General features: G+C 37.5%; 4 protein-coding genes and 1 non-coding gene across 5 annotated transcripts; 4 read left to right on the forward strand and 1 right to left on the reverse strand.

Annotated features, from left to right (window-relative positions):
- The first annotated feature begins 1,910 nt into the window (after positions 1-1,910).
- LOC137718177 (exocyst complex component EXO70I-like) lies at positions 1,911-4,941 on the forward strand. The gene is made up of 3 exons (XM_068457677.1): positions 1,911-2,705; positions 3,161-3,699; positions 4,125-4,941. The coding sequence occupies exons 1-3, from the start codon at positions 1,911-1,913 to the stop codon at positions 4,939-4,941; spliced, it is 2,151 nt and encodes a 716-aa protein (XP_068313778.1).
- Positions 4,942-6,042: 1,101 nt separating this feature from the next.
- LOC137716829 (F-box protein At3g12350-like) lies at positions 6,043-8,353 on the forward strand. Its single transcript, XM_068456199.1, has 2 exons — positions 6,043-7,126; positions 7,790-8,353. Exons 1-2 carry the CDS (start codon positions 6,218-6,220, stop codon positions 8,270-8,272), a joined length of 1,392 nt encoding a protein of 463 aa, XP_068312300.1. The 5' UTR covers positions 6,043-6,217; the 3' UTR covers positions 8,273-8,353.
- Positions 8,354-8,546: 193 nt separating this feature from the next.
- LOC137716830 (LIM domain-containing protein WLIM1-like) lies at positions 8,547-10,278 on the reverse strand. The gene is made up of 4 exons (XM_068456200.1): positions 9,982-10,278; positions 9,284-9,380; positions 9,155-9,198; positions 8,547-9,059 (listed from the first exon to the last, which is right to left on the reverse strand). The coding sequence occupies exons 1-4, from the start codon at positions 10,114-10,116 to the stop codon at positions 8,742-8,744; spliced, it is 594 nt and encodes a 197-aa protein (XP_068312301.1). The 5' UTR covers positions 10,117-10,278; the 3' UTR covers positions 8,547-8,741.
- Positions 10,279-12,819: 2,541 nt separating this feature from the next.
- TRNAP-UGG (transfer RNA proline (anticodon UGG)) lies at positions 12,820-12,891 on the forward strand. The gene has a single exon. It is a non-coding gene; the product is annotated as a tRNA-Pro (tRNA).
- Positions 12,892-12,926: 35 nt separating this feature from the next.
- LOC137718584 (GPN-loop GTPase QQT1-like) lies at positions 12,927-16,113 on the forward strand. The gene is made up of 10 exons (XM_068458133.1): positions 12,927-13,155; positions 13,268-13,312; positions 13,421-13,500; positions 14,170-14,244; positions 14,640-14,743; positions 14,852-15,008; positions 15,119-15,206; positions 15,291-15,363; positions 15,442-15,572; positions 15,709-16,113. The coding sequence occupies exons 1-10, from the start codon at positions 13,064-13,066 to the stop codon at positions 15,782-15,784; spliced, it is 921 nt and encodes a 306-aa protein (XP_068314234.1). The 5' UTR covers positions 12,927-13,063; the 3' UTR covers positions 15,785-16,113.
- Positions 16,114-22,669: the final 6,556 nt, after the last annotated feature.

Here is a 22,669-nt window from a genome sequence, read left to right on the forward strand (position 1 = left end):
TCGACGAAATTGTACCCACAAAACAAATAAACACCTTTGATCAATAACCAAAACAACGCTCGCTCGCAAGGAGGATGGTTTGGGCAATGGATCTCTGATGCCTAAGTCAGTTTCTCTAAAAAGATATAGTTTTGGGCCTGATGGCGCGACAAAAGCTTACTAGAATTTTGATGGAGAATGAGGTATTTATAGAGTTAGGGCTAACCACATGTGTAGCATTTACCCTGATAAAGCTAGCTGCTTAGGTCTTCAAAAGGGTTGAACTGTGCATAAAACGGATGTGAACTTCAACAATTTAATGAGAGCATAGGTTATCAAGATGGTTGAATTGCACGTAGAGTGGATGTGAACCTCGATAATTTAAAGAGAGCATTCTCTTCATTTGCATGTAAAAATCCATGTGTCAGTATTAGAATTTCTTTATTATCTTTTACTCCACAATTATCTATTTCCCTCCCCTTCGGTATAATTTATGTCGCTTTATACTAAAGAGTTCTCAAAAACAACTTTTGTGTGATGTTTCCTCCTTGACATTAGTGCATAATACTTGGTCAATTTGAAAACATGGAGATTCATCTTTCAAACAACATTTAACGGCAAGATATACTTCGATAGCTAAAAGACTTTCAAAAATGTGCCCAAAATCATGTGACACGACTTATACATGCTTCAAACACCAAATATAAAACACAAATCACATAACGTTACATGATTTTTGATAAAATATCTTTTTCTTCATTAAAAGAAAAACAACTGATGGCAAATCAAAGTTATCCACCATTTTCGAAAACTAAAAAAACTTACAAAGACATTTTTGATCAAATATTTCGTCCATGTAATTATTAATCTTTATTTACACAAAAATAAAAGAGTGATTACTCAGCAGAAGCCCAAATGGCATGACCCCAATGTGAACATAGACCGGGCTTGCCGTAGCTGCACGGCCCATAGTATATCTTTGGCGTTGAATAGTCACTAGGGGTGTGATATCCACATATTTCTTTTTACTTCTCACATATCCTTGTTAATTTATGTCCGTTCATCTTCTTCAATTCATTCGATCTAACGGCTAAAAACTAAAAAGGTGTGGGAAAAATAAAAAATGGTGTGTGGATATCACACCCCTAGTCACTATTGGCGATGGATTGTTTCTTCCATCCACACTATTGAGTTTCTATTCAAACCTTTTTGTATTATAAAACTTTATATTTATGATCAGAATCATATACATCACTTTGTAAAGATTATATTTGTAAAAATGAATTAAAATTATGTTCGTTTAGTCAATCTATTATAGCAAATACATGCACAATTTGTAATGCTTCTATCAATTTTGTTCATCTGTTTTTATACAATTTGATGACTAGATAACCTTAGTTTTATTTGATTTTTGCAGAAACGATCTTATAAAGTGATTTTAATGTGAATGATTCTGATCATAAATACGAAGATTTGTAAAATGGTCAATAACAATTTTAAGCATAAACTCTTATTCATCTTTTGAGTAAGCCAATTATTATTCATTTTTATATCCTCAGACCACAACTATGGTGTGTTTATTTTCAATACACAAATATAATGTGAGGATTTGTTTTAATTTACTCTGAATAAGTACTAAGATTGTCCTGGATATATATTATAACACTTAAAATAATATGCAAGGCGACAAGTGTCCAGATAACAAGTTCTCCACCGTCTGAGCACATTCCCCTGTGCTAATCTTCGAAAGTTACCCCTTTGTCCGTTTCCAACACACAAATGCCATTTGTTGTTCTTAGTTTGCATCGAGCCCTGATGATTTTACTTCCTTGTCCTGTGCCCCCACAAACACATCGTGCTCGTCGTGAGACGATCATATAAACACACATGACACAATACAAAAAACCATTCAACCTTAATCACGGTTAACAATGGCGTCTAATTACAGGTCAGCCGATTCGAGGCTCTCCGATCTCGAGCTAGCATGTTCCGATTTGAAAACTCTCCTAACAGCGACGGCGAAAATGGAGGAAAATCTTCAACAGATGGACAACAAGTTCGAAGTCATAGACGAAACGCTTCTAACTGCGTCTAAAAGAGTAGCTCCTATGCAATCACTAGCCATGGCCTCGAAAGCCTTGGAAACCAGAATCAACCGAGCTGTCACGCCGGCCCTGGCGCTTCTCGATAACTTCAAGCTCTCCGAGACCATCCAGGACAAGCTCTTGGATCTCGCGGAGACGTTGTCCAGCGAGAAGTCAAGGAAGAAACGGCTCAAGAAGCTTGTCAAGTACGTGGACTGCGTGGATCAGTTGAAAATTGCGATTAACTGTATTTGCGAGGAAGGCGAGCCAGTGATTCAGAGGCTGCAAGAGGTGGTGGAGTTTTTGAGCCGGACGAAGGCGACGGACCAGTACAGGACTCACCGGCTGAGGGAGACGCTGGTGACTCTCAAGGCGCTGTACGAGACGGAGGTGGACGCCATGAGGTTTGAAGGGTTGCTTGATGACGCGCTGCTGAATTTGCAGGACGAGTATGAGAGTATACTGGAGCAGATTAAACATCGGAATGTGGTGGATTTGCAGGCTGCTTCGGATAAAAGGAATGAGATAGCGATCGTGAGTTCGGATTTGGGGACTGAGTTGGAGGTTGAACTTCTCAGAAGGATTTCACAAACCCTAGCTGCCGATGATTGCTTGGACATATGCATCGATATTTATGTTAAGGTAACTTCATTACGATGGTTATTTTTCCTCACTTAGAGAAATGTTTTCTTCTTAATTATGTGATTTGTTATCCACCTATATTAGGGTGAACAACACCCTTAACTATTAGACCAAGCGCTTAGGATCTTACGTATTGTGACCTGAGCATGATATGATAATGAATTTTTAATTAATACTATTATATGTCCTCGGTACTTTTGAGGCCGAATAGAATTGGAATTAAGTTTAATACAGTTTTATAATCTCATCTTTTTAAAAGAGTTTAAGACACAATACGTTCAACTGTAGTCTAATAATTTAATGAGCCTATGTTTTTAAACTTATAAATTAATCGACACTAGCCAGACAATATTAATGAAATTAATTGAAATACTCCACTTCAAGCCGATGCTATCAAATTATAATTAATTTTATATTTTGTATTTCTAATTGTTATGCTTCTTGTTGTTCAACAGGTGAGGTACAAAAGAGTGGCCAAAGCACTGATGAGGCTAAACCCGGATTACCTAAAAACACACACACCAGAAGAAATAGATGAAATGCCATGGGAGAGCTTGGAGACGGCCATAACCCTTTGGATCCAGCACTTCGAGCTCGCAGTCAAAGCAGTGCTTGTATCGGAGAAGAAGCTCTGCGAAAAAGTCCTAGGAGGAATAATGGAGGGCCTGATATGGCCAGAATGCTTCGCCAAAATAGCAGACAAAATCATGGCAGTGTTTTTCAGGTTCGGCGAAGCCGTTGCCCGGAGTAGCAAAGAACCCCAGAAGCTGTTCAAGCTCCTTGAAATGTTTGATTCCCTAGAGAAGCTGAAGCCTGGATTCTCGGAGGTTTTCAATGGCGAATCGGGGACTGACATTTGCACAAGATTCAGGGAGCTGGAGAAGCTACTTGTTCATGCTTCGAGCAAAGTTTTTTGGGAATTTGGGCTCCAAATTGAAGGCAATTCTGATGGAATGCCTCCACCACCAGATGGTTCGGTGCCGAAAATAGTAAGGTATGTCAAAATATTAGAAAGACGGATTAACGGAACATCATTAATTAGTCCAGTATATTGGAGTATTGGTTATGAATTATTATCGAACACAAGTTTTGATCTCTTAATTAAAACCAACACTTGAATTTGAAAAATATGGAGCATTGGTCATTGACTCTTATTTCATGAGAATTTCGTTAAAGTTAAGTATGTGACACACAAACATTTAGAACAATCATCTATGAAGTATCCAATTTGCAAGTTAAGATTTGTCTCACAAACTTAATTTTGACAAAAATTATGACAGAGTTTAATTAAAAGGACCAATGCCTCACATTTTATCAAATTCAGAAATCAGTTTTATACGATTCAAGCGCCATACTTCAAATGTACTGTATGTTATTTTGTCACATTTCTTAAGTGCCACTTTTTACATTCTTCAATAGGTACGCAGTGAACTACTTGAAATACTTGGCAACTGAAAACTACAGCATCCCCATGGCGAAAGTTCTAAGAACGGAGCAAATCTGGAAAGCCGGAATCTTGTCGAAGCCAGAAACCTACGAGAACTTACTCAAAGACGCCATTTGCAACATCATGGAAGCTCTGCAGCGAAACGTGGAGTCGAAACGTTCGGGCTACAACAACAGCAGCAGGGAGAGGGACAAAATCGGCATTTCAATTCCCATGCAACACGTGTTCCGCATGAACACGTACTGGTACATTTACATGCGGACGAAGGACACGGAGCTCGGGAAGCTGTTGGGCGACGGCTACACGAGGAACAACTACAAGGCTGTCGCCGAGGAGTCCGCTTACTTGTACCAGAAGCAATCGTGGGCCCCGCTGGTGAGGATTCTGGAGAAGGACGATTTGGAGGAGAAGCAGAGCAAGGAGACCAAGGCGGCGCTGGTGAGGGTGAAAATCGAGGCGTTCATGAAGGGCTTGGACGACATTTCGAAGAGGCACAGGGGGTTTTGTGTAATTCCGGACGTTGATTTGCGGGAGCAGATTAGGGCGGCTACCGTGAAGCTGGTGATTCCGGCCTACACTGAGTTCGTGAACTCGTCCTCGGGGTTGTTGCAGGGGAAGAGTCATCTGAGTCCTGACTCGGTTCGTGAGTTGTTGGAGAAAGTTTTTGACGGTGTGGATGGGAAGCTGAAGCGGAGAGGGTCTAGGGATCGGACGGGTGGTGGGAGCTCAGTGAAGGATGGTGTTGTGAAGGACTATCGACGGTCCAGATCGAGTACTAATGACAATTGAGAGCTGTTGATGTCGTTGGATTTGATTACTTTTGTGTATGAATATTTGATGGTAGTGTATATATATATATATATAGTGATTCTTGGCGCTATAATAATAGTTTAAATTCAAGTGATAACGTTCTTCAAACTGTATAATAATTTCCTTATTTCTTTATTTGTAAGTATTCATTGTGGGATCTCCAACTTCATTTATTCATTTGAGTTCTATTCGTATGTTGCTTGAGTTATTTTCCAATCGATATGTCTTCATCTGAATTATCACGCAGTCCAAATATTCGAACATAAAAATTATTCCGTCAACCTGCTCATATCACCAAATTTTCTCTAACGCACCTCTAAATACACATATCAATAATAAACGTTAAATTGAATGGGAGTTACAAGACGAATTCTTTTCCAATTTTATTTATTTATTTCAATACTCTCTCTATGCCGGAAGTTCACTCCGCACTTGCCGCTCCACCCCGACGGCCAAGAATTCGAGACGTTGGTGTAACTTTTGTACTGGGACTGTAAGTAACATAATCTAAACTTCCACTATCAGCAGTTGAGATTCATCTAACTGTTCAGAAAAAAAATGTGTAGATAATGTGTGCAATTTTTTTTGAGTAATGCTATTCTAACCACAATTTTATATCATATTTCTTTACCTTCTTAGGTGGAGGATGAGTTGGACATTAATTTCAATTTTTTAATTAATTAAAACATTTAAATAATTTTACGTGGAAGAAGGAAACTCCTCATATACCACAATCATCATTTAATTAACAATATTTTTATTAATTATTTATTAACATTTTGAAATTAAATTTAGATGATGTGGCTGGTTATATCAGATATCACCGAAGATAGTATACAATTGTAGTACAAAAATATGGTAAAAATAATATTATTAATTTTTTTTTAAGTACAACCTATAATTAGAGAAGCCCTCACCATATCACGCGATGCGTGTGCGGTTGGACATATTGGGCCTAGGGTGAGTATTTGGCTGCTTGGCCCTTGGGGCCTCCACGTTTCAAGAGTACAACACGTGTCACGAGCTGCTACGTTACAATTGTACCCTCACAAACGCCGTCAATTTACTGGCACAGAAACGTGGTGGTCTTCGAGACTCCTGTGCTCCAGCAAGGTTGAAGAAAGAGAATCATTCCCTTTCGCCGAAGAATCTCCCAAATCCAATTTAATACAACACTTTCTCGTTTCCTTGTCCAGCACCTGTATTTTGCCACCAATTTTCCGAGAAAATCATCGCCAAAGTTCCCGAATCCGAAATGACGACAATCAAAGACCCAAGTCTCACAATTGACGAATCGGGTCGCGCCATTTCCTTCTCCGATTTCCCCGAGGACGTCCAGCTCTGCATCCTCTCGTTCCTCACGCCTCCCGAGGTCGCCAGCTTCGCCTGCACATCGAAAGGGTTCGTTTCGCTCTGCAAGTCGGACGGCAAGCTCTGGTTCAACATGTGCGACCGCAGATGGGGATCCAAGACCCAGATCAGGAAATGGGGAAATGGAAAAATAACGTACAGGAATCTCTACCAGACCCTCAGCGATTGGGAGAATCTGATTGGGTTCTGGCGCCAAGGCGGCGTCGCGATATCGTCACCGTTGATTTTCTTCGAGTGGGGCCCGTCGTTCGTGACCGGATTCCGGATCTCTCCGGCCAAGGATGGCACTTATGGCGTCGTAAAGGCGCCGTTTTTGTGGATGAGCCTCTCGCCGGAGGGGCAAGTCGTGAACTTTCTCGACCCGGAAGGCCGGGCCGAGATTTCGGAAGATTTCGCGGATTCCCACCGGTTCAAGTTTTGGGAGAGCGAGTTGGTTCCTGTGAATTTGAGCATGATGGGGAAGACCTATTTTGTTGTGGAGGAAGATGCAAGCTTTAGGGCTCGGGGAACTTCGAGCTCGGGGAGTGGCCGCGGAAACAACAGTGGGGTTGGCGAGGATGTGATTGGAGCCGCCGAGAGTAGTGGCTCTCCGGGGACCTCGCCGGACCAGGCGGTGGTGGAGATTTATCAGTACTTTGCGAACCGGACCAGCCCGGGTGCGGATAGAGCTTCCAGGAGGCAGAGGAGGAGAGAGAAGGAAAGGCAGGCAAGGAGGAAGCTGGAGCCTCAACATTTCGTCAAGATTGTCGATTGCTCGCCGACGGCGGCTCGGCCTTTGCAGGGCCTCTGGAAGGTGCCTTTTCTCTCTTTGTACTTGTATTTTTCAGCTGAAAGTTTGAATAGAAGATTGTTATTGCCTCGAGAGATTTTGTGCTCTAGTATATACACACACGCATTAACATTTTGCTTTCAGTTTTGCCTGTTGTGAAGTGTTTGTTGAGTGTTGGCGGACTGCTATGTTTCTAGTTTGTAATTTGGAATGTAGAATTGGCACCCGAATTTATTCCGAATCGTTAAGATGTACACTGGATGGTTGATCAAGTTGGCTATAGAGTTCTTAGATTATATAAACGTGTACTCATCAATTTGTTAGGTATGAAATTTACAAGCGGAGATCTGTCTGCGACTCTGCAGCAATCTGTTAGGTTATAAGTGCTTGAATCTTACAGTCGATGCTTAAGCTTCGTTGAGTTATTTGAGTAGAATTTCGATGCTATTGAGTGTAAGAAAAAAAAAACACGGGTTATGAAGTCTCGTTGGTACCTTAGGAAAGTCGGATCAGTGTGCTTTAGGTGCATCATCAGCCAAACTTTGTGTATGATGAGGCAGCTCTAGTTTTAACCGACTGGTTTTGCGCTTTTCGCTCTTTGCTTATAATGTGCCATTACCAGATTGTGGATTCAGAAGAGGTTTCAATTATGGCACAAATAACCTTCTCATCTTCTTCCAACTGCAGGGAATTTATGATGACATGATCTTGGGTTTTTACCTTGTTGCATATGATGACATTGGGGGCATTTCCTGCCTAAGGATTTGCAACCAGTCCGAGAATTTCTGCCGTTTAATGCGTTTTATCAGTAAGCAACCAGTGTTTTGGACAGTGAACCCTACTTTTATCGAGTCTCCGATTTCCCCAGAGGAAGAAAATTTGTATACTAGTCGCATACATCTTCGACCAAATGCAGCAGCAGATCACGGGCACCAGCATCTCCCTCTTGCGGGAAATGAAAGGGTCTCCCGCATTCTGCGCATAAATTTACGTCATGATCTAGCTCTTCCGAACTGGCCCCGACCTAACCCTCTCCTTGCACATGGAAGGATTTGGCAATATGGGGATGGAACATTCGGGTTTGGATCTCTTCAAGATTGTTTTATCAGAGACTTGAAGCATGTTGCCAAGAATGGTCGTCTTCTTGATACCGTGGAGCCTTTGTCGTGACGAATGCTCTCCTACTTCATTTTTAAATTTGTTTTTGTACAGAATTTCATTGCAGTCATAATTCCGATGACTGAATTTCTTGCTGTTTTGTTGTTCTCTTTTGATACAAGCGATATTTTACCTTGAACTAATTTAAGATGTGAAGACGGAGATTCAAACTTGTGTGCGTGGGAGAAGCGCATCGGTTCACGTCTCCATGTTTTATTGCCTTCAAAACATGGGAATCCTCATCCTTTATTCAAAATTTCAAAGCAACAAAACATTAGGGTTTAGATTGAAAATATAGGATTTGGTATCTCATTCGATCATTCACAAACCTCACAGGGAAACCAAAAACAACAAACGAATGAACCCACACGCTTCAATTATACTTAAACTCATCTGTCTTGCAGGGAAATGATAAGGTATGAGGGACAACAACACCACTCAGGCATAGTGAACGGATGTTAAGGCGATCGTGTTCTTTGAGTCATATTTCGGCAGCAACTTCTCTGGCGCCGACTTTCTCATCCTCCGCGATCTTCTCATGGTCACCCTCAAGCTGGCTCAAGTTTCCTTTCTCCTTGATGAGTTGGGTGTGGTGGTGTTTGCAGTAGAGCCGACCCTCGTGCGCAATGTAGTTTGATGGGCTGATTGTACACCCTCCATGCGTGCATTTGAAACACATCTTGTGGTAAGGAGTTCCGTTCACCGAGACCTTTTCTGTTGGATAAACAGTATTCTTGCAGCCGAAGCACTTATCTCTGGTTCCACCAAACATGCTTGAAGCTTTCGCAACTGCAGATTTCTGTTACAAAAATTTGTCATCACGACGATGAGCAGATGTCAAAGACATGTAGAATCCACAGGCAAGCTTTTAAAGATTTTCGGACAAATATATACCTCATTATCAATAGGTTTATCTGGTTTTACAATTTTTGGTGTCCCTGAGAAAGGAGATCGAAACGGAAGTTGATCAACTTGAGCGATGAGAAGGGAAGGTAAGTTATTGAAGTGGGATTTTAATTTTACCTTCAAAACTTTTGTCAAGACTGCCGGTTCTTTTGAAGAGCTGATCAAAATGTGGCCTGCAGTAGAGTACTCCCTCAAAGGAATTGTAGTTGCTGAGCTGCATGTTCATCAATAGGTCAATGGAGTTGTATATGAAAACCAAAAATGGAAAGTTGTTATTTAATCTTTTATCCCGGAATCATTCTTTATCGACTTACAGATGAAGATCAAATCTAAGTCGATACAGGATGATTCCGGGATAGAACAATGCCAGAATAACTGGTAGAATGGAATGACCGGAATCCGATTTCTGACTCTTTGGTGTGGTAAAAGTTTGCCAATCTGCATAACTCTAGTTCTGTTCTTGCATTTGAACAATCCGCATACCAATTTTTCGGGTCTAATCTATGATCTTATAACATCAAGATGCAGGTGAAAATTGAAATTTCTGGAGTTCCAATGTTCAAAAAAAAAACTTGTTCAAGATGAGAACAAAGTACCACAAAGCAGAGTTTACTCCAAACAAGAACATTTATCAGATCGATAAGTATGCAGAAAACAACACTTAATTATTGCAGTAATTGGTTGAGTGCAAGCAATATGAGACTGGTTTTGCTTCGGTTCAACAATCCGTCCCCAAAAAATGGAAAAACGTAAATTTTAAGAGTCGTTTGACAACCATTTCATTTTTAGTTATAGATCGGCGTAAGTTAACGAACCTTGAGGGTTCCTCTGCAGTGGTGGCACCGAAAGCAGGCTTTGTGGTAGACTCGGTTATCAGCTGTGAGCTTGTCCACCAGATACACTGTCTTGTCACAAGCCATGCACTTCTGAGTTGTTCCTGCAAATGCCATTTCTTCTTCTTCTTCTTCTTCTTCTTCTTCTTCTTCTTCTCTCTCTCCTCTTTCTCTCTCTAAGAAGGGGAGATATGAGAAATGGAATGAGAGAGATTATTGGGGTTGGAGGGGGGAATGAGAATGCAGAGACCAAAAGAGAAGCACAACTGTCAAACTGTTGTGATGAATACGATTAAGGTTAGCTGCTGCAATTAGCAATCATGTTGTCTCGTTTCCAAGCGGAGTAGGATTCTCTCCCCTCTTTTTTTCTCTTTTCTCCTATTTGAACGGTCACAGTTACGTCAACATCTTATATTAATTTTTCATAGCAAGAGAAAGATAAAATAAGAGAATGTGAGATGAGGGGATAAAAGAGGATGGAAAGAGCAGGAGCGAGAATCCTAGTCCTTTCCAAGCACCGACCCACCACTGTCTCTCACTCTCTAGATATTTTGTTTTTTGCCGAAACACGACTCAGTACATTAAGTGTTGTAATGTTATTGTTTACTTTTTATTTAAATTTTTTAACCAATTATATTATTACACTTAGTATGTCTGACTGCGTTCTTAGCATACTTAAAAATCTTTCCTGTCCTCTAGTTGAAAAACCATACATTTGATTTGTTTTTTTCTAATGATTTTCTGCATTATTATGAGATGGCAATGTCATAGCTGGAAATATTCAAGGACACATGGGAATATATAAAAACAAATTGCTGACTTCATTGCAAAAATAATAGATGGCCGGGCCAATATGGATGGACGGCTTTTATCGGAAAGAATTTATAGCTCAAATAGAAGGTCAATATTCAAGTGGTTAAAAACAGTTACCTAAGACTAAAACTTCTGTGTTCAAATCCCAATTTCCAATATTGCTAGCAATATATTAGGGGTGGCTGGGAAGGTTTTTAAAATGATCAAAAACGTTTTTGGTGAAAATATTTTTTAAATTAATATTTGGTAAAAATTCAAGTGGATATTGAAAAAACATTTTAAGTGTTTCCTGCAAGAAGCACACATCTGATGCTTTTTCCAAAACACTTAAAAGTGTGTTTTGAACCTAAAATCAATTTCACCAAAAGTAATTTCATTCATTTTAAAAGTACTTTCATACGAGTCCTTGCTTAGTTAGGGTGATGGTGTATAAAGAGGTTTAATTAGTTCAGAAAATGACTACTACTAATTTGATTTGTTTTAGTTGGAAGCTAAATTAGAGTTGTGGGACACTAATGAGTGGGAAACATGTATGAATGGATTGGGTAACACCTAAAAACCCCTTTTTTAAAAATTGAACTTGAAGCATCAAATTAGTGACTTTTCACAAAGTTTGATGGTCCATGCCATCAAATGCCAGCACTACTTCATCATCTCATTGCCTAGCTGGCTTGCATTGCATGTTTATATTCTCAAAGATACTTTACTCCATGACAGCATTATTTTTAAGCATTTTAGCGAAAAATAATCTTTGAAATTGACATAATTTTTTATTGTGGTCTCTTATATTTGAAATTGATAAAAGTCATCCATGAGTTTGTCAACCATCAGTCATTTTTGTCATTTTGTAAAAATCTCTAGTAAAGAATGATCAAAATGACAAAAATATATTCAATTCAATAAACAATGGTTCAAAATGATTTGACAAAATTGGAGAGTATTTTTGTCATTTTAGTCTCATTTAACATAGATTTTTCACTGAATGACCAAAATGATTAATGATGGACAATCTCAGGAACTACTTATATTGATTTTAAATCTCAGGAATCAAAGTGAGAAGTTATGCCAATCTCATAGATCATTTTGACTAAAAAACCTCATTTTTATAAAGATGGAGATGGCTTCTAAATTAAAGTTATATCTTTGAGTGAAATTGTCTCAAACATTAACCGATCATTTTGATTGATAATCTATCAACATAATTATAACAAACCGTTTTGCTAAAAGAACATCTCCGTGTAATCGTATTCCTAACCAATGTTCTATGATATATATCAATTGGACATTTTGGACCTAATAAGATACGTTTTTTGCAGAGTTGTGATGTAGCAGATGGTTAGGGTTGTTTGATCATATGATTTTTTTTATTATTTGAGCAATATTATAATATATTTTAAATTAGGGTTTCAAATTTAGCTATGGAGAAGGAAAACTGACATAGCGTAAGTATCCAAACATTGCACGTGAGTTTTAAATGATGGAGGTACAAAACTAGTCATTTACTCTCTTCTTTTATCTTTTACCACACTCGATCATGATGACAAATCTTATTCCAAATTCCATCCATGCAATATGTAGGAGTCCCACATTGGACTTTTGCTTTTGCCTAATGAAAGCTATAATTTACCCATATGTGGGAATTTTTCAAGTTTTTAACCAATGTTAACACTTGATGTACCAAGACGTATTTCCGATACACTGAAAAATCTCTTCAAAATCATAGGATGTAAAGAATTCTCTATTCATAACGTTATACATGCATCGATATCATCAATAATATACTAATACGTTTTGTTGATAACAATGATACCGTCTTATTAACTGCAACATATTGACCTTCCATTCCACAGTAGGACCTCATCCCATGTGAATGAAAGTGAGATGACATAAAGCTCGTCCGAATTGTAATAAATGGGCTCAAGGGTGAGAACAATGGGCCCCGACATGGGCTTAATTTAAGATAATATTTTATTATTAATATATATAGCCCTAGATTAATAACAAACAGGGCATTTGGTCTAGTGGTATGATTCTCGCTTTGGGTGCGAGAGGTCCCGAGTTCGATTCTCGGAATGCCCCTTTTTTTTCACTTTTATTAATTTCTAACCCCCTTCTCCATTTTGCCGCCGACTCGCAGTCCCTCAATTACCGCCCCCAAATTTAAAACCCTAAACCTCTCAATTCTTCGATTGCATTGCCCTGAACAATCACTTCTCTCGATTTCCCGGCGACTTTACCCTAAAACCCAAAAATGGTTTTTGGGCAAGTGGTGATCGGCCCGCCTGGGTCAGGAAAGACCACTTACTGCAATGGCATGTCTCAGTTCCTCCAGCTCATCGGAAGGTAAAACATTTCACTCCGATTTCTGGGTATTCAAGTTTTTCCATGGCTTCAATTTTGCGTTTTGAATCTGTCTGAAATATTTACAGTGGCAATTTGCTGTTTTGGTGTGCAGGAAAGTTGCTGTGGTAAACTTGGATCCTGCCAACGATGCATTGCCGTATCCTTTTCGGATTTTTATTTTTTTTATTTTTCGTGTTTGTTGTTCGTAATTTGTAGTGTTGCATTGCATTCCAATGTAGAATGTTGAGCCTTTACGTGAATTTAGGTATGAATGTGTTGTGAACATGGAGGAGCTTATAAAACTGAGTGATGTGATGGTGGAGCACTCTCTTGGTCCCAATGGAGGTGAGCTCCTACTCTTCTTTTCTTTTTAATTTGTAAAAAGTTCATTACTTGAGTAAGATTAAAAAGTGGATATTGTTTGGTTTGTTAATGAAGAAGGAAACAATGGAAAGAGAGGAAGTTCTTGGATTTGGACCCTCGATTTTCTCTTTCGAAAATAAGTGACATTTGGAGATGTTAGATGGTAGGAAATACGCATTTAAAGGACGATTTTCCGTTCACTGATCATGAAGCTCCTTTATTTTCTATTTTTGGGAGTGTGTTAAATGGAGTAAAGATTCTAAAATATCCACAAGATAGACAGGATGAACAGTTAACGAGTGCATGTTAAAGAGCTTACATGTCATTAAAAACATAAAATCACTTGATGTACCTTTTGTTGATTTTCTTGACCAAGACAAAAACATGTGAAGTTTAGGAACTTGTTGATGTTGTGTATCAGTCTATCAGATGGTTTACGATATGCTATTCATGTTTATTTGTTGTCTATTCTCTTGAGTTATGACTGACCCGTTAGTTGGGTGCTACATATGTGTTTCTAAACTCAACAAATGATGCTTTTTCGAGGAATGTTACAAGTCCTTTTTTGGTGGATTTTGTACTTAATACTTGTAGTGTATGGGCCTTTGGAGTTCTGCAACTTCTGAAGTTTCTTCCGTTGTGTTCGTCCAGGTCTTGTATATTGCATGGATTATCTAGAGAAGAATATTGACTGGTTGGAGGCCAAGTTGAAACCTCTTATAAAAGGTTGGTGTGTTCTGCTTTGTTTTACTTGTTTAGAATATTCAGGCTCTGGCATTAAAGTCATGATAATCCGTTTTATGTTTTCCAGAGGGCATGACAGTTCGGGATTATACCTCAAGGTTTGAACAATGATACCTAAAGGTTTGAACAATGATGCCTAAATATAAATGATAAATGCAACCTCTGGAAAAGAAAAAAAAAGCAATGGTTGAAAGAAACTAAGCAAGTATAAATGCTTGTTTTTTCGTTATTTTGGTCTATCTAACTGTAGTATGTAGAGTTATGCATTGTACTAGCATGTTTAAAAGGAATGGAATGTTAGTCTTCTAGTTTGTCCCCTGAGCAGTGATGAAATAATAGTGCCATGCTGCCGCCTAACATTATTATGAACTTTGCAGATCATTATATTCTATTTGATCTCCCTGGCCAAGTGGAACTATTCTTTCTTCACTCCAACGCCAAGAACGTTATCATGAAACTTGTGAAGAAGTTAAACCTCAGGGTATGATTCCAATCCTCTTTTTAATACTTTTAGCTTGCACCATTCAGCGGGACCATGATAATTATGCCCTTGGGATTGTTATCTTGATGGCTTCCTGATTTGGTGCAGTTGACTGCAGTACATTTGGTTGATGCCCATCTTTGCAGCGACCCTGGAAAGTATGTTAGTGCATTGATTCTCTCTTTATCAACCATGCTTCATATGGAACTCCCGCACATAAATGTCTTGTCTAAGATTGATCTAATAGAGAGCTACGGAAAGCTAGGTATGGTCATGGCTTATCCTTTTGTATTTTTTTTTCCGTGCCATTTCTTATACACATTTGAGATATATAATCTGATACTGATATTTCTGTTTTCTTTTTAATGCCTGCAGCTTTCAACCTCGATTTCTTCACAGATGTAGAGGATTTATCTTATCTTCAGTACAAGCTTGATCAGGATCCTCGCTCGGCTAAGTACAGGTTTGATTAATATTTGATCATATGGCAACAACCTATGAAAATCTTGCTCTTCCATAAACAAATTGTTTTTTGTTCATATTGCAGAAAGCTTACTAAGGAGCTTTGTGAAGTAATTGAAAATTACAGTCTTGTTAATTTTGCAACCTTAGATATTCAGGCACGCCAGTCCTCTCTTTACTTTACTCCCGACCTCTTGAACTTTTTGTACTTCGTGTTCTCACATGCTACTTTTCAGGATAAAGAGAGTGTTGGAAATCTAGTTAAACTGATAGACAAGAGCAACGGGTACATTTTTGCTGGCATAGATGCGAGTGCAGTCGAATTCAGTAAGATTGCAGTCAGTCCTGTTGATTGGGATTATTACAGATATCCTTTTCATTTGATTCTAAAGTAATAAGTTTTCTCTTGTTCCCTTATCTTGTGAAGATACTTGTGAATTAGACCACGAAGTTTTTCGAGCTATCAGTTTTTTTTTTCTGTTTTGCTTAACAAAGTAGCTCACAGTTGCAGCAGTGCAAGAGAAGTACATGAAGGATGACGAAACTTTTGATGGCGACAATGAAAGTCTGGGGGACTGATAATCTATATGTATAAGAGTGATGCATGTCTAGTACATCTTACCAAAGAACTCTCATATTTTTGAAGGTTGCTAAGTCGTGAGTCCCTCATTGACTACAGATCCAAAGAACTCTCAAGGTTGCGGAAGCTTGTGCTTAAAGGTTACGGAACTCGCTCTCATGTGACTATTTTTGTATGATGTGTATACTGTTTAGTCATGCCTTATTATTTATACGAATAAGTTAATTGCGTAGAACTGTTTGCAAGGGATTGAGCAATCACGATGATGTAGGTTTTATAACAACAAAACTGTGGTTTTAAAGGCGTCGATTGGATTACGCACCGCCAAGTATTACGTCAATGATCTTGATAAAGACCTAAATAGTTATGCTCGCTTCTTTCACACGCGCGCACAGAGGAAATCTGCTTGTGTGAAGTGAAGAAGATGCTCTGGTTTCTCTAGATGTGTAGACTTCTGGAAGCCATTAACTAAGCATGGTTGAATTTGTTGACGACAACACAATGTCGGAGGGTGAGAAATTTGGGGCCCCCATTCTTCAAGTTGGGATGATTGCTCATTGTTTTCTTTTCTTATGTTCTAGAACTTCTAGGGCCCCCCTTTTTTTATTTAATTTTTTTTTATTTATAACTATCTATTTGAAAATACGTTTAAAATAACTAAAATTATTTTTAGATTCTAGAAAAAAAAAAAAAAATTAGACTAAGAACAAGAAGTGTGTTTGCATTTAGAAAAGTTGCATTTAATTGCGTGAATTTTGTATTAGTCCTTATTCTTAACTAAATTACATAACAAGTTATTTAATTGAAAACTAATCCTAATCCCTAATAGGCATGGAAACAAAACCCTAATTCCAATGAATTAGGCCTAAATCATAAAGTACCTATTAACAAAATTCTCTTTGTGTTTGCATTTAGAAAAGTATATGCTATGTTGTACTTTTAAAATTACTGAAAGCGTTTTTGGTGAAAATATTTTTTAAACTATTCTTTAATAAAAATCCAAATGGATCATGGATCAGCACTTGAAGTGCTTCTTACAAAAAGCATGTATGCGGTGCTTCTTCCAAAAGCACTTGACGTGAGTATAGAATCCAAAATTAATCCCAAGAAACGTTTTCAGTGTTTTTAAAAGTACTTCCAAATCGTTAATAAAAATACTTCAAGTACTCTTTTAGGAAGCACTTATTTTTTGTTAAAAATTTCGATGTGTTTATAATAGAAGTGCCTTTATTGGAAGTGCTTTTTTCAGAAAGCACTTATTTTTACATAAAAATTCACAGCTTAATTCGATGATTCAAGTCCGGGATGCTCTGACTCAATACTTGCCGACTTTTACTTGCACAACAAACCCAATACAATGGGACAATCACAACTTAAAGTTTTCTTGAGAGCAGTAGACAATGAATACTCTTTGGCTCACTATAACCTAGCGGAGCTGCACCAAAAGCTACGGTGGGTTGTAGTCTAGGAGAGTGCGTGGCAATATATATGTACTTTAATGTATAGCCTAATATAATAGACATAAAAAGTGCAATAAGAATTATTATTTTTTAATGAAACTAGCCCAATGAGTATTTAGCACAAAAAAAAGTATAAAAATTACCATGAAAATTATGATGTCATTTTGTTTTGAGATTATCTTGCTTTAATTCAATGGGCTTTATGTTATTTTCAATCATTTTTTTAAATTTATTTTAAGATTGCCTTTACTTCTACTTTCATGGTTTTGTTTTGTGCTAGTTGCATAGTTGTAATTGAGATAGTCCATGTATTAAGTTTTCATCTTTTTCTTGTGTTTGCATCTAAATATATGTGAAATTGCATTATTCATTATAATTTTTGCAATTTGCAATTGTGAAACCAAGCAAATTTTAAAGCATACAAATACTAAAGTTAAACTTAAATTTTTATATACAACATGTATGTAGCAAAAAAAAAAAAAAATCATTTGATTTTAGGGTAAGTTTTTTAGCTAGCCCACCCATAAATTTTTTTTTGGCTCCGCTCTTGCACTATAATTAAGAAACTATTCTTCTTTTTGACTGTAAATCACAAACTATTTACACATATATAAATAACATAAAAACAATAAAATTATTATTGTGACGGAAAGTGCTATTCACTCACACTTTTATATCTTTTACACACCCCTGTTACTTTTTGGCAATTGATCTTCTTCAATTCATTTAATGCCTACCAAAAATTGAGAGAAGTGTGTGTGAAGTAAAAATGTGTGTGGATAACACTACCTTATTGTGATTTACTAGGGACAATCATTCTTTTAGCAGCCACTACTGTAACGTCCCACATCGCTCAGGGAGTGGATTCTCTAAACCGTATATGTATATTTCCATCTCTACCTAGCACGAGGCCTTTTGGGAGCTCATTGGCTTCGGGTTCCATCACAACTCTGAAGTTAAGTGAGTTTGTGCAAGAGTAATCCCAAGATGGGTGACCCACTGGGAAGTTCTCGTGTGAGTTCCCAGAAACAAAATCGTGAGGGCGTGGTCGGGGCCTAAAGCGAATAATATCGTATTACGGTGGAGTCGAGCCCAGGATGTGGTCGGGGCCCGGGTCGGGATGTGACAATTTGGTATCAGAGCCAATCCCGGGCCGGGATGTGACAAGTCAGTAAGCTCCCAAAAGACCTCATGTTAAGTAGAGATGAGAATATACATATACGGCTTAGAGGATCCACTCCCTAGGCGATGTGGGATGTTACAATCCACCCATCTTAGACCATCTCCAATGGTGACCTAAAACCTAAAAATATTTAGCCCATAAAATTTAGGTTTTAGCCCAGAAATAGTTTTTCTGCTCCAACCCTTTTGGCCTAAAATTTTAACCCGAAATTATCAAAGAATGAATTAAGGCTATTTTTTTTAAATTAACTTTAAAAAAAAAAAAATTATGTAGACTATCCTAAATTAATTATATGAACATTTTAACCTAAAAATATTTAAATTCTGATAAATTTTGAAAAATCACTAAATCAATACATGAAAATCATGATAAACCACATAAACTTAATACAAACGACATTTAATAAACCACATAAACTTAGATCTTTTTTTTTACCGTTAGATTTGATTATATTCGATCTAAGCCATTGGATTCAATAAATACATAAATATAAAACTAAAAAAAAATTACTTTGAACTTGGACCGTTGGATTAACCAACGGCCCATTTAAATGGAATCGTTGGATGAAGAAAAGTAACCCAACGGCTACTTGATGGTCTGACAGTGGAGGAACAACCCCACGTGGGTTGGTACAAAATTTTGAGAAAGCCTAGCGTGTGTAGTGTGTAAGCGAGTAGGGAGTGGGCAGTGGGCTTCACAGCCCCGATTTCAGTCTCAGTTGGTGGGGCCCATTTTTCTTTGTGGCCTAAAATTGGGCCGATATTTGCCCTCCATTTGGGTTTTAGGTTAATTTTAGGTCATGGTTGGAGTGGATTTTTTTGTGGGGGGGGGGGGGGGGGGGGGAAGGGGGGAGAAGGGAAATTTTAAGTTTTAGTCCACCATTGGAGATGGTCTTAAGGGCCCGACATCCTCGTCGGCACACATCCGGCTAGGGATTGGATCCTCTAAGTCGTATATGTATATTCCTATCTCTACCTAGCACGAGGCCTTTTGGGAGCTCACTGACTTTGGGTTCCATCGGAACTTCGAAGTTAAGCGAGTTTGAGCGTGAGCAATCTCAAGATGGGTGACCCACTGGGAAGTTCTCGTGTGAGTTCCCAAAAACAAAACCGTGAGGGCGTGGTTGGGGTCCAAAGGGGACAATATCGTGATATGGTGAAGTCGAGCTCGGAATGTGGTGGGTGCCCGGGTCGGGATGTGACAACTACTATTTAAATTTAACATCCTTAATTAATTGTAGCTACCTTCATATATATATATATATATATGCACTATCAGGGGTGGATGGAAGTAGGGGCCAAGTTGTTCCCAGGACCATCCAAGTTCAGATGTGAAGGTTTTTTGAGGATCTTCCGAATGTTTGGTACGGATTTCTTTTGCGTCTACTAAATAATTGATGTAATGCATGCTAGGCATACCTCGACATATTGCGCTGACAGCACTCGACAAGTTCTCTCAATATCACTCATCTGATTGCTTTATCATATGTCGATATCTATTGACATGTGCATAACAAGCCCACCAAGTGAATAAACTGATTTTTTTTTTTTTTTTGCATGCTTCGCACTCTGTTCCCATATAAAAAACTTATATTTAACACTAGAATTCCTAAAATTCAAATTCTAAATCCACCACTATATGCTATCAACTCATTTAAGTTTTAAGTTTTGACCCAATTCGTATCTTCATTTCCTGCTTGTATAAATTGTTGATGAACTACGAACTCTCTAAGCGCGTGGAAATGTTCTCATGCGACGCTCACGTTGACTTGTTCTAAGTCGAAGATGATGCAGATTACCAGGACATTACAAGTTTATAACATCGCAAGTGTGCCTCATGTGAACATCTATTTTTCCCATATTATTTTTTTTTAAATTTTTTGCAAACAGGCAGAAATAATAAAATACAAAGAAAAAAATGTAGTTCTTGCATGCGGTGGTTGTCAACTGGGATCCACGTGTACAAAAATTATGGGAATTATCAACCGTGCAGACAATGATATTTGAAAATTAGATTCAAACAATTATTGTGTAAAACGGGAATCGTATTCAAATTAAGCAGCCAGAAGACGATATATTCCGACATGATAAGATCTTTTCTTCTAAGAAATTATTTATGACATGTTTTGAAATTTAGCTCATCCTAAAGTAACGTAACGACTTGGCAGTTGTCCATTCTTTTGAATAAATAATAAATTCGGACAAACGTTAAGATTTTTACAAAAATATTTTTACCATCGGTTCGTTAATACATTCACAAAATCCTTATTATTTGTACTTATTCCTTCGTTATCAATGAATATCATAGTTGAATTCAAAAAATACATACACAATAAGTTAAACTATGTAATCGATAATCATCACCACAAGGCATAGCTAAGTATGGAAATCATAAGAATACAAGAAGGTTATTAGGTTCATGCACGTTGAACAAGTTTATACGCCCTCTCTTATCAAGTGAAGATAACTACCACGAGAATAGATGCTAGCTCATCGCCTCTCGTTTTTCAACGATAAGAAAGATTGAGGCTGCGTTATTATCCTATTAGTATTAACTACCATCATTAACATATTTGAAAATTGAAATATCTCATGTGTTACGCCACCCATTACAATAATTCTCGAGACTTCAAATAATATAGTCACATGCGTGTTTCACAAGTTTTGCTTTCACAAATTATGATACTGATTTATGATCTTTCTACATCCATCGATCTTAGATTTAGATTTGGCATCCGTGTTGTGATTTTTGTGTTTGTGTCATTTTTGTGAAGTACTCGATATATTAAAGGGTTATTGAAAATGTAAGGAAACATCAAGAAAGCAATAAATATTTTTTGGTTTTAACCCTATGACATAGAAGAAATAGGTGTTGTCGTGTAACACCGGTTAAGATAAATGGGTAATATGACCTGACCTGAACTCGACCCGTTAATATTAACGGGTGACATGACCCAACCTGATATTAACGGGTTTTTAACATGTGATCTGATAACAATCCGATTAGGTAAGGTGTTGACAAAAAATAGGGCCGTCTTTGAGATTTTGGGGGCCCTGTGCGAAATTTATAAAAGGCCCCTTCTTAAGATAGTTTTTCAAAAAATGTACCCATGCCTCAAAATTTTCTTGCCAATCTACATGAAACAAATTTTTAGAAGAAGTCCACAAAAATTGCCAGTTTCCCGAAATGAGAAGCAAAAATATTCTGATAAAAACTTTCATCAATAATATCATCATGACACTCAAAGTCATGTGCGGTAGCAATACCAAATCAAATACGACGAGTAGTGGGGTCCTGAGCTAAGCCTTGGCTAAACCTTGAAAATGTTAATGCCATAATGCCTTTAAAATCCTCCTAGTCATTATCCTACTGCAATAATTCTTGCTAAGAGGAACGCAAGACAATGTATTGATGCTAGAAAACAATAACTTAAATCAAAACAAACTTAAGGCTCATTGAATATATAGCATTATTATATAACAGAATTGAAAAAAAAAAATCGTTTTTAGGGTGTTGTTATTAGCACTTTAAATATCTCATTATACACTCTAAATTTTTATATGTAGAAAGAATTTTTTTTTTTTTTACACTTATAAATGAGATTTTAAAGTGCTAATAAAAACAATTATTTTTTTTAATATATAGCATTATTACATATAAATTTAGATGAATTTTTTTTTTGGAGGCCTTTAAATTTGAGGCCTGTGCGATTGCACCTTTCGCTCCCCCTTAATACCCCATCTGACCAAAAACCTGTTACTTTCTTATCATTTCGAATTAGATTAACAGACCACGTAAGAAATTGTTAGTTCTACTTAGATTTAGTAATAACTAGCAGTCACGCATCATTTAGATAAGTGCTTTGCTAATATCCTATTATTTAAATAACTTGCTTCTGCTCCTCTTCAATATCTGCAAATTAATATTGCATCATGCAATAAGTATGAACAATTTATTATTAGTACGTAATCCAATACGTCAAGGAAGACATGATGTTGGATTTAATCTTTGTCATCCACACGTTAATGAAAAATGACATGGAAATTAAATATGCAATTATGGATAAACATCCATAAAAAAATTGCATAGATGATATTTGAATTTTTTTTGTTCACTTATGTGGATTTACCACACAAACTAACAAAATTATACAATTAACACAATATTTTAGAGCATCTTCAAAATAGATGTCAAAATATCTAAATAAGCATTATTAATAAAAAAACAACAACAATTTTTTC

The sequence above is a fragment of the Pyrus communis genome, chromosome 15 (genome assembly GCF_963583255.1).
Source record: "Pyrus communis chromosome 15, drPyrComm1.1, whole genome shotgun sequence".
NCBI classification, from domain to species: domain Eukaryota; kingdom Viridiplantae; phylum Streptophyta; class Magnoliopsida; order Rosales; family Rosaceae; genus Pyrus; species Pyrus communis.